Source organism: Tamandua tetradactyla, chromosome 7 (assembly GCF_023851605.1).
Source record: "Tamandua tetradactyla isolate mTamTet1 chromosome 7, mTamTet1.pri, whole genome shotgun sequence".
NCBI classification, from domain to species: domain Eukaryota; kingdom Metazoa; phylum Chordata; class Mammalia; order Pilosa; family Myrmecophagidae; genus Tamandua; species Tamandua tetradactyla.
Window position 1 is genome coordinate 80,904,951 of NC_135333.1, and position 12,526 is coordinate 80,917,476.

Consider the following 12,526-nt stretch of genomic DNA (forward strand, 5'->3'; position numbering starts at 1 on the left):
ATATAATAAGTCTCAAAGATTTTAAAAGATTGAAATATTATAAAATATGTTCTGTGGCAACAAATTAAAAAATCACAATTAGATATCAATAATAGAAAAATACCTGGAAAAATTATCAAATGTCCTCTATAGAAATTGAGATAAAGAAGAGCATACTAAACACAAGAAATAGAAGAGAATAAATAGATATAAAAGGTGAAATCAAGGAAAGAGTAAAACATATTAGATCATTAACAAGGTCAAAATTTAATTATTTGGAAATAATTATAACATTGATAATTCATTGAAAAGAATGATCAAGAAAAAAGATGAAAACACAAATTACCAGTATCAAAAATAAAAGAGGGGCGGGCCACAGTGGCTCAGCAGGCAGAGTTTTTGCCTGCCATGCCTGAGACCCGGGTTTGATTCCTGGTGCCTGCCCATGCAAAAACTAAATAAATGAAAAAATTAAAAAATAATTAAAAAGGAGCTATCACTGTAGATCTTACATACAGTGACATAATAAGGCAACTATTTACAATTAGATTCAATACCTTAGAAGAAATGGGCATTTCTAGAAGACAAAACTGAAAAAATAAGATATAGAAAACCTGAATTGCCACATACCTACTGGAGAAATTGAATATGTGTTTGAAATATTCCAACCAATAAAACTTTAAGCCCAGATGCTTTCACTAATTGGCTCTACCAAATATTTAAAGATACAAGACCAATTTTACTTGAAGTCTTTCAGAATTTAGGATTGGATCGGCCAGTATAATTCTGATATCAAAACCTGACAAAATATTATAAGAAATGAAAATTACGTATAAATAACCCTTGTTAACAGAAAAAAAAAAATCCTTAACAGAATATTGGCAATTTGAACCCAGGAGCATCTATAAAAGGCAAAGTCTATTTTAGCCAGGGGATTTTGGTTTTAGAAAACTCTTTGGCAGTTTTTTTTTTTAAGCTAATTATATGCATACTCGGTGACTTAAAATTTTACAGATTTATCCTCAGAAAATGAAACATCCACACAAAGACATGTACATAAATGTTAGTAACAGTTTTCTTTACAACATGAAAAAGTTAATAACCTACCTATCTTTCAACTAAAAAGTGGATAAACAAATTGTGGAATATTCACACAATGGAATGCAACTACTCAGCAACAAAAAATAATGTAACCATACGGATAATCTTATATATTATAAAATAATGTCAGCACAAGAAGCCTGAAACAAAAGAGCACAAACTATTAATTTATTGTGATGGAAGTCTCAATAATAATTATTTAGTTGCCAAATAAGAATAGAGATTGACTGAAGTGGATGTGAGGTAATGTTTTTAAATGATGGAAATATTTTATATTTTTATTAAGGTATTGATTCCACAGTTTTATGCATTCCTCAAAGTTCAGTTTATATGCTTACAACCTATATATTTCTCTATATGTAAATAGCACTTCAATTAAAAATCTAAAAAAAATTTAAAATCTGAATGAATCATTAAAACAGGATAAAATTATAGAGTTGTATTAATCTTCTCCTTAAACCAAAGTATACTAATTTGACAGTTCAATGTTATTTTTTTTTAAGCTTAAAGATTGTTCCATTCAGATTGTTGAAGTCTCTCAAGGTAGCAATAGGAGTTTGATTTCCTTTTGTGATAAAGTAAAAGAGTGAGTATGGCTATTTTATTAAACTTTGAAATTTCTATCTGGATAATATGTTATTTTTACATCACTGAACTCTGACTAATATTTGGATTTAAAATGTCAAATCTTTAAAATTTTTAATACAGTAAAAAATATAAATTTTCTACAAATTAACTTATTAATCAGCTGCTGAGATTTTGTTGTTTGTGCTATTTTTTCTTGCAAATTTGGTTAACATTGAAAATGTCACAAATTAAGACTTGCCCTTGCTGTTTATTGGTAGTTGGGTTTGTAGGAAATTCATCTCCTACTTAATGATATTAACAACTCTGGCTCAGCCCCAGATTAATACAGATTTTTCCTTCTACTTATATTCTTTTTGAAATCAGAATGCCTTCCTCTTAATAGCGCTATCTTATCTTGAATGGGCTGCCAGAATATTGAACAAATGCATGGTCTTTGCTAATGAGGAACAAATAGGGAATATTATAAGAAACATCACCTACCCCCTGCCAGAAAATTTGCTTTTTGCCAATCTAAAAATGAACTTATGATATGACGATAGATGACTTTTTGAATGATCCATTCTTCATTAGCGATTAAAACGTACATAATGCCATAGTTTCTATCGTGAAAGTTCCTGAAATTCTAGAAAAAAGAATGCACTGACATTTTAAACTGCTTTCGTGTTTTTTTTCCCCATTTATGGCTTTTGTTTTATATATATAATAACTATCCAAATAAATATACTTTTGTTTACTTATCAGCTTCAGTTTTCTACTAAATGATCATTTAGGATGAAAATTTTGAATCAATCATTTTAATCATTAATTTGTGCCTAGTAACTACTACACATATGGGAAATACTCAAGTTTAAAACAGACAAAAAAGCAACATCCCTCCCTCAAAAATTTGCAACCAATTGGAAGGATTGAAAAACCACACACACAAAATTACGAACTGTTTCAGATGGATGAAATATTCATTCTTTAATTATTTGCTCTATTTCACAGAAGAAAAATTAAAATACCATTTTGTATTCCAAATTAGAATCTTTAAAGGTGTCAGTATTGATTCTTTCAGGACTAAGCTACTCATTGGAAAAGCTGACAAGTATTGCCAGAAACTTGCCACTTTAAATTTAAGATGCAGTTATTCTTACCTCCCAAACATAAATAGCTATCTTAGTACCACAGTATTTCACTCTGGGTAATCTCATTGACCAAACACTTATTACTAGCCCCTCTTGCCACTCTTATTTTTTTAACATAAGACTCTTAAGTGAAATACTACTGTGAGTCCAGTAGTGACAGGAAAACATTTTATAAAGGATGTTTTGTCAGTCATTCAAAGCGTATCTAAACTCTTCAATGCAATTATCTCAATGGTTTCATCAGAATAGCTATGAGAACTAAAACAAACAAAAAACAATAATAAACTTTGGAATAGTGAAAAGAATATCTACACACTTCCCTTGGTTTTCCATAATGGCTTTTACTAACTAATTTTGTTAACTAATACTCACTTTTTCTTAGAAAATTGTTGTATATATATATATATATATATATATATATATATGCATACCTATTTTGTACTCACTCACAAGCACATTGCTTACTCAATCACAAATTTTTTTTTGAGGACATACTATGTGCTAGTGACTGACCAGGGCTCTAAATTTAAAAGAGGACCAAATTGAATTTGAAAGACAAGTTTCATAAGAGGCTCTCCAAAACACTGGAAAGCTTATACATACAATTATACACCCAGTTGCATCATCTTTTCTCCTAAAATTTAAATAACCATACCTAAATAAATTAACTTGCTCTTTACACCCTTCTTAAAGACGTTTCCTAATTCATTGTGTGTGGATTCCTATGGCATACTTTTAAGCCATATCTTTTAAGAAATGAGTCATATTTCAGTAAAAAAAAAAATGATAAAATGCTATAGTCTGTGAAAGTTTCTGACCTACAGTAGATGCTCAGCAAGGATTTCAAGAAAGAATGAATCATAAATTTAATTTTAAATGTAACTCCCCAAAATGATTGTAGCTGAAATCTTGTGTGCATTGAGTAATATCATATCAGATGGTGAATGCTAAATCATCAAGTTCTTCAGCCTAGAATTTCAGTCCAGACCTTTGTCGTAGGGTATAACGAGGGAAAGTTTTCAACTTGATGTTGAAACCAGAGAATGGCCCTTATCAGTGGCCCCGAATCTGGCTCTCAAGCTGAAATTCTAGGAGAGCAGCAGCAGCATTAGTTTGGGGAACCCTGCATGCACCTACTGATTCAGAAACTCTGGGGAGGGGACCCAGCAATCTGTATTTTAACAATGTGATCCTGATGCATGTCAGGCCCACTGGGCGAATATACATTTATCCATTAGTCAGGGCCCTCAAGATGGGGATGTTTCCTTGACATTTAAGGGAATAGAGATGGAGCTACTTCAATGAGCTGGCATTACTTCAGACTACACAAATAAGTAAAAATACAGTGATTTCCAAAGATATATCAATACAGAAGGTATAATTTTCCACTTTAGAAGGGGCAGTTAGAAGTTTGATGTCTGTGTAATTAATGTTACAAAAGATTTCATAGTCACCATCAAAAGCATTTTTTTCGAAAGCATTTAAAATATCTAGTAGCTAGTAGATTTATGTTTCATTCTATATGAAAGTATGAAACATGGAATTGCAAGGATTCCTTTATAATAATAGATAATGATCATTATGATACTTTACATATGTCTATTGCTGTACACATGGCAAAAGTATTTTACGTGCCTATTCTCTTTTAGTTCTCACTATGAACCCACGAAGTAAATATTAATACCTCTTTTGGGCAAAAGAAACCAGTCAAATAACTTGTCCCAGACTACTATATGCCTAGATGGAAACAACAGGATTCAAATCCAAGGTTTCTAGCTTCAAAGGGATAAATTATTGGGCAACTATTTGACTTATTTACCAAATATATATATATTATATATATACACTCAGAGTGTATATATGACTAACAAACTCAATTACTGGTTTAAAATCCAATAAGTTAAGTTAAAGAAAGTGGAGAATCAAGAATGATGTTTTACCAATATGACAAATACAGGAGAATATTCCCAAATCTCTCAATCAAGATGAGTGACTTCCGATTTAAGAAAGTTAGGCACAAGAGAAATCCAGGGAGAGGGACTCAGTATCAAAAGTAATGTAAATGAAGCAAGTCATCATTGTTTGAGTCAATTTTTATGTTTCATGTAGGTCAATGTGTTGCTTCAAATGAAGTGTGCTTGAGAATGTCTAAAGAACAGTACTTTACACTCGTGCTTGGTATGATTGTTATACCTGACAGTCTGGAAGAGCTAATGGCCCCATAACACAAACCAACTGCTATTTTTTTTTTTTCACATTTGAAATTTTCTATAGCAAAAAACTGAATGATATTTCCTACAATTATATTGTGGGCAGTATTATTCAAATCAAATCTTGCAGTCTTGTCCTAAATATTTTTCTCACATATATTTTTCAGAATAAGAGAAATATATCATGCGGCAGACATTAATTCCAATTCTGGGAAGATCTGGAGCATAACTACAGCATTTCCATATCAGCTCTTTTCTAATACCAAGTTTAATATAAATATTTATACTGAGAGCTCAACCCAACTACTTCATTTTATGCCATATGGTAAGCAAACTTATAAATAAGTATAAAAATCTACACAAAACTGTTGGAAGCGACACAGCCTTGAGTCCACAGGCTGAAATTATTAAAAGCAGCATTATTAGATACTGTTTTGCCCTGAAGTGAAATAAGAAGAAAAACAGAAGGGAGCCTTTTGTTAACTCTTGGGGGGTGGGGAGCAGCTATTGTCTTCAAGAACTCTCTTTCCCTAACTCACCATAGGACACCTTATTTTCCTGCTGTGAAATATTTAGTGACATGTATAGCAAGATTTAGCATACAAAAACTGAATTTCAAAAAGGTTCTAAATCATAGTTTTATATATATATACACATGCACACACATATATACAAACACACAAAATGGCTATTCCTATTCATTAGGAACAGCTATTTCATTCCAATATAAATGAAGTGTGAGATAGAGCAGGCATCGATCCCCAAAGTCTTTGTTTCCGCTGGCCTTGTGCCATGGAGCCAGCAGCGTTAGGACACCTATTGAATTGGAGTCTGAGAGTCGATTTCAGCCATCTGCAGCTTATCAAACTCACCAGGTGATTCTTATTTCTTTAAAGTCCACTATTTGACAAAGCAGTATTACTTCTTGAAACAATATATAATTGCTACTAAGTAAGTTTCTAAATATCAAAGTTCTTGGTTCCTCATACAGGATCCGATACATACTTTATTTTATGAAATCATCATCATTATTATTATTATAATTTTTCTGTTTCTTTCTTATTTGATTCAAGGCCCTGAATCTGTGCAAATGACTACACATACAAGCAAAATGGGATGCTTGATATTTTAGTTAGGACCTGGTTTGCAACTAATGAGCCAACATCTGCTGACTTAAATAGAAAATAACATTGTAAGAATACGTGGATTTGTTATAGAATTTAAGAATAGGAACTCAGGAAAGAGTTAAGAATGTACTAAAAGCACAGTTGAACAAGCAGTCCAAAATTCCTTTATGCCTCTCCCCTCACCTCCTCTGTCTATAACTGCTTCCTGTGCATCGCTTACTCTTTGCTGACTCCGCTCCTTTGCTTCTCCAGAGCACATGGATAGCCGATGTCCTTTCCTTCTAGCATATGTCCTATTTGGCTAGTCACCTAAATACATATTCAATCTCTCTATTGGATCCAATATCCATTTTTTTAAAACAGGATTTGAATTGTTCAACCCAGATGAAAGGCTTTGCACCTTGATCCAATCAGATTATCAGTCGTCTAGGCCATGCTGGCTTCAGTTGCTGGAGAAAAGGGAATAACCATGAGCTAAGGATACCACTTCTATTGTTCCAAGCTACAGTCTTAAATTTCCAGCCTCTCTAGTTGGATGTCCCTTTGTTAAATTTGGAAAGCCAGAGATCATGTATTACTTTTATAAGAAATTTCTATAAAAGTAATTGGGTCATTTCATTTATAGTAAGTAATGCAAAATGTCAAAGAGAAGTTCAAATCCTCAAAAGCGTTAAAAAAGAGGAGAAGGAAGATTAGAAAGAGGAAGGGGAAAAGGGCCGGGAGAAGAATGATGTGGAAGAAAAGGAAAGACACATTTATCAAGACATACAGAGCAGGTTACACTTATATTAGTGTTTTAATAGTACTACAGATACACTTCATAGAACAAAATTCTGAAGTGGCTATTATAAAAGATTTCTATAAAATTAGAACCTACTGCTGAAATCTTAGTTAAAGCTATACGAGATTTAAATGAGTAAAAAGAAGATGTGTGAAGGGATTTCTTCACGGACAATGCTGTTCCTCAAGGGTGAGGAAAGTCCCTAGGGTGGAGTGGTGTTTTGAACAAGGAATTCTTTGTTCCATGATCTTGAGCTTCCACTTCTTTGAACGTGATTCCCGATTCCTACTTCCAACTCCAAACTCGCTCTAAGAGCCAATATCTTTACTTTCAACTCCCTTCTGAGCTTAGATGATCAATGGTTAGAAATGGTAATTAGGAGGCTGTAATTTTTTTAGCAAAGTATAGGAAATACAGGTCAGTTTGCAAGGGATTAAAGAATAATTAAGAACTGGGTGGAGAAATTATCTCCTCTTTAAAGAAGTTTAGCAGTAAAGGGAAGGTAAAAGGAAGGATAGTAGCTTGAAGAGATGGAAAGGAGACAATTTATTGGGAAGCGAATGTATTTAAGAAAATGGAAAACCATCTTTAGAGGGATGGGGGCATTGGATGTATAAAAGAAAGAAGTTTAATTGATGAAACTGGACCCCATGGCAGGAATAAGGATCACAATTAAACATATAAGATTTTGTGAAGAGTATACTCTTCACATATTTACTACTTGCCTCTCAAATGAGTTATAAAGGGATAGAAAAAGATGGGTGAAATACTAGAAGTTGAGGTACAGAGCATAATTAAGGAAGTTCAAATGGACTTCTGCCTTTTCAATGTGAAAGGCAGTATGTTCAACAGAGTGAGAAGGGCCAGGTTGGAGTGGGAAACTAAACAAATTAGGAAAAGTATTAGATCAAGTGCGAAAATAAAAACACAAGTATAAAATACATTTTAAAGAAACCACAGTACTTGTTGGCTTACAATATGTACAGGAAGTTTAATTCAGACTCTTAAGCATTAGCGTCAGGAGGAAATATAATGCTTTCAGTTTAGACATGCTGAGTTTGAGTTAATGATGACACATATAAAGAGAAACAGGTATGAGGAGATATAAGACCAATGTAGGAGAGGACAAATGGCTAGAAATGATAGGTTTTCCATGTAAAGTAGAAAAATATTTTAACAATGAAACCATTTCATGCATATCCATTTAGCACAGGGGTTAAGTCTTGGAAATGGTAGGGCCAAATTAGTTAAGTGTATTAGTGTTCTTGGAGATATTTTCCTGCCGTTACATACTGGCAATACTCTCCCCTTCTCATCAAAACTCTATTTATAATCACAATTACACATTTGGCCATATTTTCTTCTAACTTCAATTTATACTATGATTGGTTAATTTTCCCAAACTAGAATATGTTCAAGATACTGTCTATAATGTTAAAGGACTTTAACGAATCTTTGATTCCCTGATCATCTTTACCATTTCCCCCCTCCACCCATTTCTTTGATGGCCTTTTGATCCACCATAAAACCTACATTGCTAAATCCAGCATTATACTCTTCATTTATTGCTTTGTGGCAGCTCCAGCAATATCGCTTGTACTACTTTTTCTTAGCCAGTTTAGGCTAAGAAACTCAAAATGTATAGCAGTAAACATGCATTGTCTGCCACACATAACTGTAGACAACACTCAATTTATGCTAAGGCAATTGAACATTTCCAGTGTGCTATGTTCTATTTCAGTTTAGACATGCTGAGCTTGAAGTAATGATGACACATATATGATGACACATATAAAGAGAAACCAATGTAGGAGAGGACAAATGGCTAGAAAGTTTGTCCTCTCACTTGCTAAGCATTCTCCATATGATTTTCTGCAGTTGCTTCCATGGGCTGAAACCAAAAGATCACATTCAGAACATGGGCACATAGATATAGAATCAGTATCCTGTGATATCTATCATTTTAAATTAGGAAATTATTTCATAGACAAATATTACTGTATCAAGTCAGCATGGTTCTGGCCAATATTAAATGACATAGCATGTAAGAATTTAAAAGGGGAGCTCATGGAATGGGATAAGTGACTTTACTCTACAGTATGCTCATGGTTTGGCTTCCAGATAAGGAGGTGGAATAAGCAGAGACGTGTTCATTGAGTTCCTATAATGTTGTTTAAGATAGAAACTTGGATGATTCTTACATGTGAATGATAGAAAAAACATTGTGGAGATGTAGAATCATTAAGAACACATGCTTTGGAGTGTGACAGAACTGGGTTAGATGCCTGGTTATCTATCACTCACTGTGCAACCTCTACCAATTCACATAGCCTCTCTGAAAATTAGTCAGTTCATCTGTATAGATAGCTTGGGATATAATACTTATGTGACAGGTACTATAATCAAGAGAAGGCAAGATAAGAAATATAAAACACTTAGGAAAGAAAGTGCTTAGTAAAATAGTAGCTGCTTTTATTAGTATCAGTACTGATATTATGTCCCAGTAATGATTTTCAATTATATAACACTTTATAATTTGACACATTTGTGCATATTTCTTTATGTTAGCCTCATTGCAGATTTCCAAAAGAAGTAACAGATGAGAAAACTGTCAGAGTTGAAATAATTCATCCAAGTAAATCAATTAAAATGTGATGAAACCTGTACTATTTCTAGGTCTTAGCTACAGAGCCTTAATAAGCAGATGCCAATTGTAGCATTGTCTTAATATCACAGCATGAATTAGCCCTTTAATATAAATTATCTGAAAATATGTATTCCAGTTAATTCATAATCTTTTAAAAATTCATGTGGAACTCCTGGAAATGAGGTTCCATTTAAATAGAAAGTGGAAAGAATACCTTCTATACAGAGGTACAACGCGCATAATAATTTTAACATAAATAATACAGCACCTAGTTCTGTTACATGAAAACAGAAATCAGAAAGAAAGGCAAACATTTTCAAAAACATCACCAAAGCTAGCCAGACAAATGAATGAGCTGCATCTTATTTTAATTCCTCTTGATGGAGCTGGGCAGTCACAGTAGTTCTTGATGTGCTTATTATTTTTTTGTACTCAAAAACTTTTTTTCAGCCAGTATATAATAAGCTCATATTAGCTTTTATTATTCACCTTTGTTTTAGCTAATTATCTTGTCAAAGACCTAATGGCAGAAATTCTACATTTTTATACAAATGACCAGTTCTTACCCAAAGATCATCTTCTACGTATATGTGGTTCTGAAGAATTTTTACAGAAGTAAGTATCTCATTAAGGTAAATTTTTACCATTGTTATAACCTTTATATGTTAAGCAACACTGCTTTTTTTCCTCTAAGCAGATTTTGGACAAACATTATCCTCTTAAAACCAGCATAATTAAATCAGGTTTGCCCATGTTAAGGTGAATTTGAAGTTTTATGATTCATATTCAGAGTTTTATCATTGGGTTTTATTTTGTATTATGGGTATTTATGTCAAAGGTATTTAAGTGATCTGTGACTACAGTGACCAACCTCCTCAGTTTGTCTGGGACAGAGAGGATTTCCAGAACATGGGACTTTCAGTTTTGAAACTGAGAAAGTTTTGGGCAAAGAATGATAAGTTGATTATCTTACCTGTAACAAATCCTAAGACTCAGGAAAGACTAAGGAAAGAAATGCTTTTGTAATGAGTAAGTTTATTAATATGTTGAATAAAGACTAATTTTTAGAAATTGTAAGGGATATGCGTGTCAACATTACAGCTTTCTCATAAAAGAATAAGCTTTAAACACCTTCTTGATTTCTTTATTAGGCAAATCCTGTGACTTATTAAAACAACTTGAAATATCTTTTCTCATATGAGTCAATTACAAATACTTATTTCATTGAAAACACACCTCTCTCTGTGTACTACTGTAACCAACGTCCTTTCAATTCTAGAGCTTAGCCTTGGAAGTATAATATAGCCTTATGAAAGGAAATATTTCTTGCCTATATTTCATAGATATCCTAAGTAGTACAGAATAAAGACTAAAATATTCAATAAAGTAGATTCTCTTTGCCCTTCTACAGTATCTAAAGATTGACAACAGATTCGAGAAATAAAAATGTTTCTTCCTAGACTCCCATCATCACTGTTATTGCACCAGGAGTGTACTTGAAAATATCTTGTGAGTAATTTGGTGAATTTGACCATGCTTTTATCAGAAAATCCTACCTTCAAAAGGACAGTGCTAATTGTGAGAAATTTTTAAGACTGGTTTTTCCCTTTTTGTGTTCCCAGTTATAATAGCAAAATAATAAATATTTATATGAAATCGAAGAAATTTTGTTACTCTAAACCTACAGATAGTCCCTGTTTCTATTGTCTTGTTTACTTAGACCTATTAATGCCTGCATTTCTAGGCTGATAACCATTCCTGACATCCAATTTGATGTTATATTCAATCATTAAAGGAGAATACTTTAGTAGATGTAATCTTATAATGACTTCACGCTAAACCTCATCTCTCAATGCAAGTCTTCAAATGTAAATCTGGTCTTTGATGCCAAAATATTTGATCCAATATATGAGAAAAACTATCATATATTTACATTTAGTTTTAGCACTAGGACATATCATCCAGAAAGCAGTTTTGTTGAAGAGATAGAAACTTGAAAAAGTATAAATGAAGAAAATTTACAACAGACCTTGACTTAAGTACAGTTTCAAATAAATAACTCATCCATAATGAGGTAGTTCAATTACTGACTGCTAAAAAGTTTATGCAGACTGTTTTATTTTTTTCTTATTTCCATTAAGTAAAGCATAATAGAGCGCTAAAATGTTTTCCTAGCCAGTTATTTCTATTAAAAATCATTCACCTGGGTTTTATTAAGATAAGAAAGTTGCCAACTGTTGGTATACATTAAATATAGCCATTTATTTCCTGTAGGATACTGAAGGATATATATATATATTCATGGCTTTGTTTGCTATTTGAGAGTAAGCTTACCTGTATTAATATGATCTATTTTAATCAGCAGAATATTCATTACTGCTCTTTCTAACATCTAAAGGAATATATACTAATCATCAGATTTTTAAAATTTATTTGTTTAAAAATATGTTGTTAAAGACTTGGAAATCTAGTCACAATTTGTATATAGGGCACACAAGTAATATATAACAAATTAAAAATGCAGCACATCATAATTTAGAATCTAACAGTTATGTTAGTATATTTCATCTGGATAGTCAACTAACAGGTTGCAATGATAATAATAATTGCCATTTATTAAGTGCTAATTTTTGCTTACCTAATATTGGGTAGCCATCCAAGACCATAACATATTCATGAGGTAGATAATAAAATAATCCATATTTACCAATATCAAATATGAGGTTTTATTCAAGATCACAGAGCTATAAAACTGGTAGAGTGAAGCCTGAATTCAAACCTAAGTTTGGTTACCTCCAAAGGTCTGGCTTTTTAACAAGTACTATACAAGTACTTGAGACAGAATATAGGAAATGGCTAAGAGTTATTCATGCTGAGTATAGGGTGAAAAATGTATGCAGGTTTGAAGGGTTTGCAAGAGTAGGAATGAGGAAATCCTAATAGTGCCATTCAAAATTTACTGAGCA

The 12,526-nt window shown here is 32.5% G+C and overlaps 1 protein-coding gene across 1 annotated transcript in view; it reads left to right on the forward strand.

The window, feature by feature from the left end:
* The window catches only part of PIK3C2G (phosphatidylinositol-4-phosphate 3-kinase catalytic subunit type 2 gamma), a 392,208-nt gene that overhangs the window by 39,842 nt on the left and 339,840 nt on the right, over positions 1 to 12,526 (forward strand). Inside the window, 2 exon segments of the mRNA XM_077170217.1 lie at positions 5,173 to 5,330; positions 10,061 to 10,175. Coding sequence (XP_077026332.1) covers positions 5,173 to 5,330; positions 10,061 to 10,175 — 273 coding nt within the window.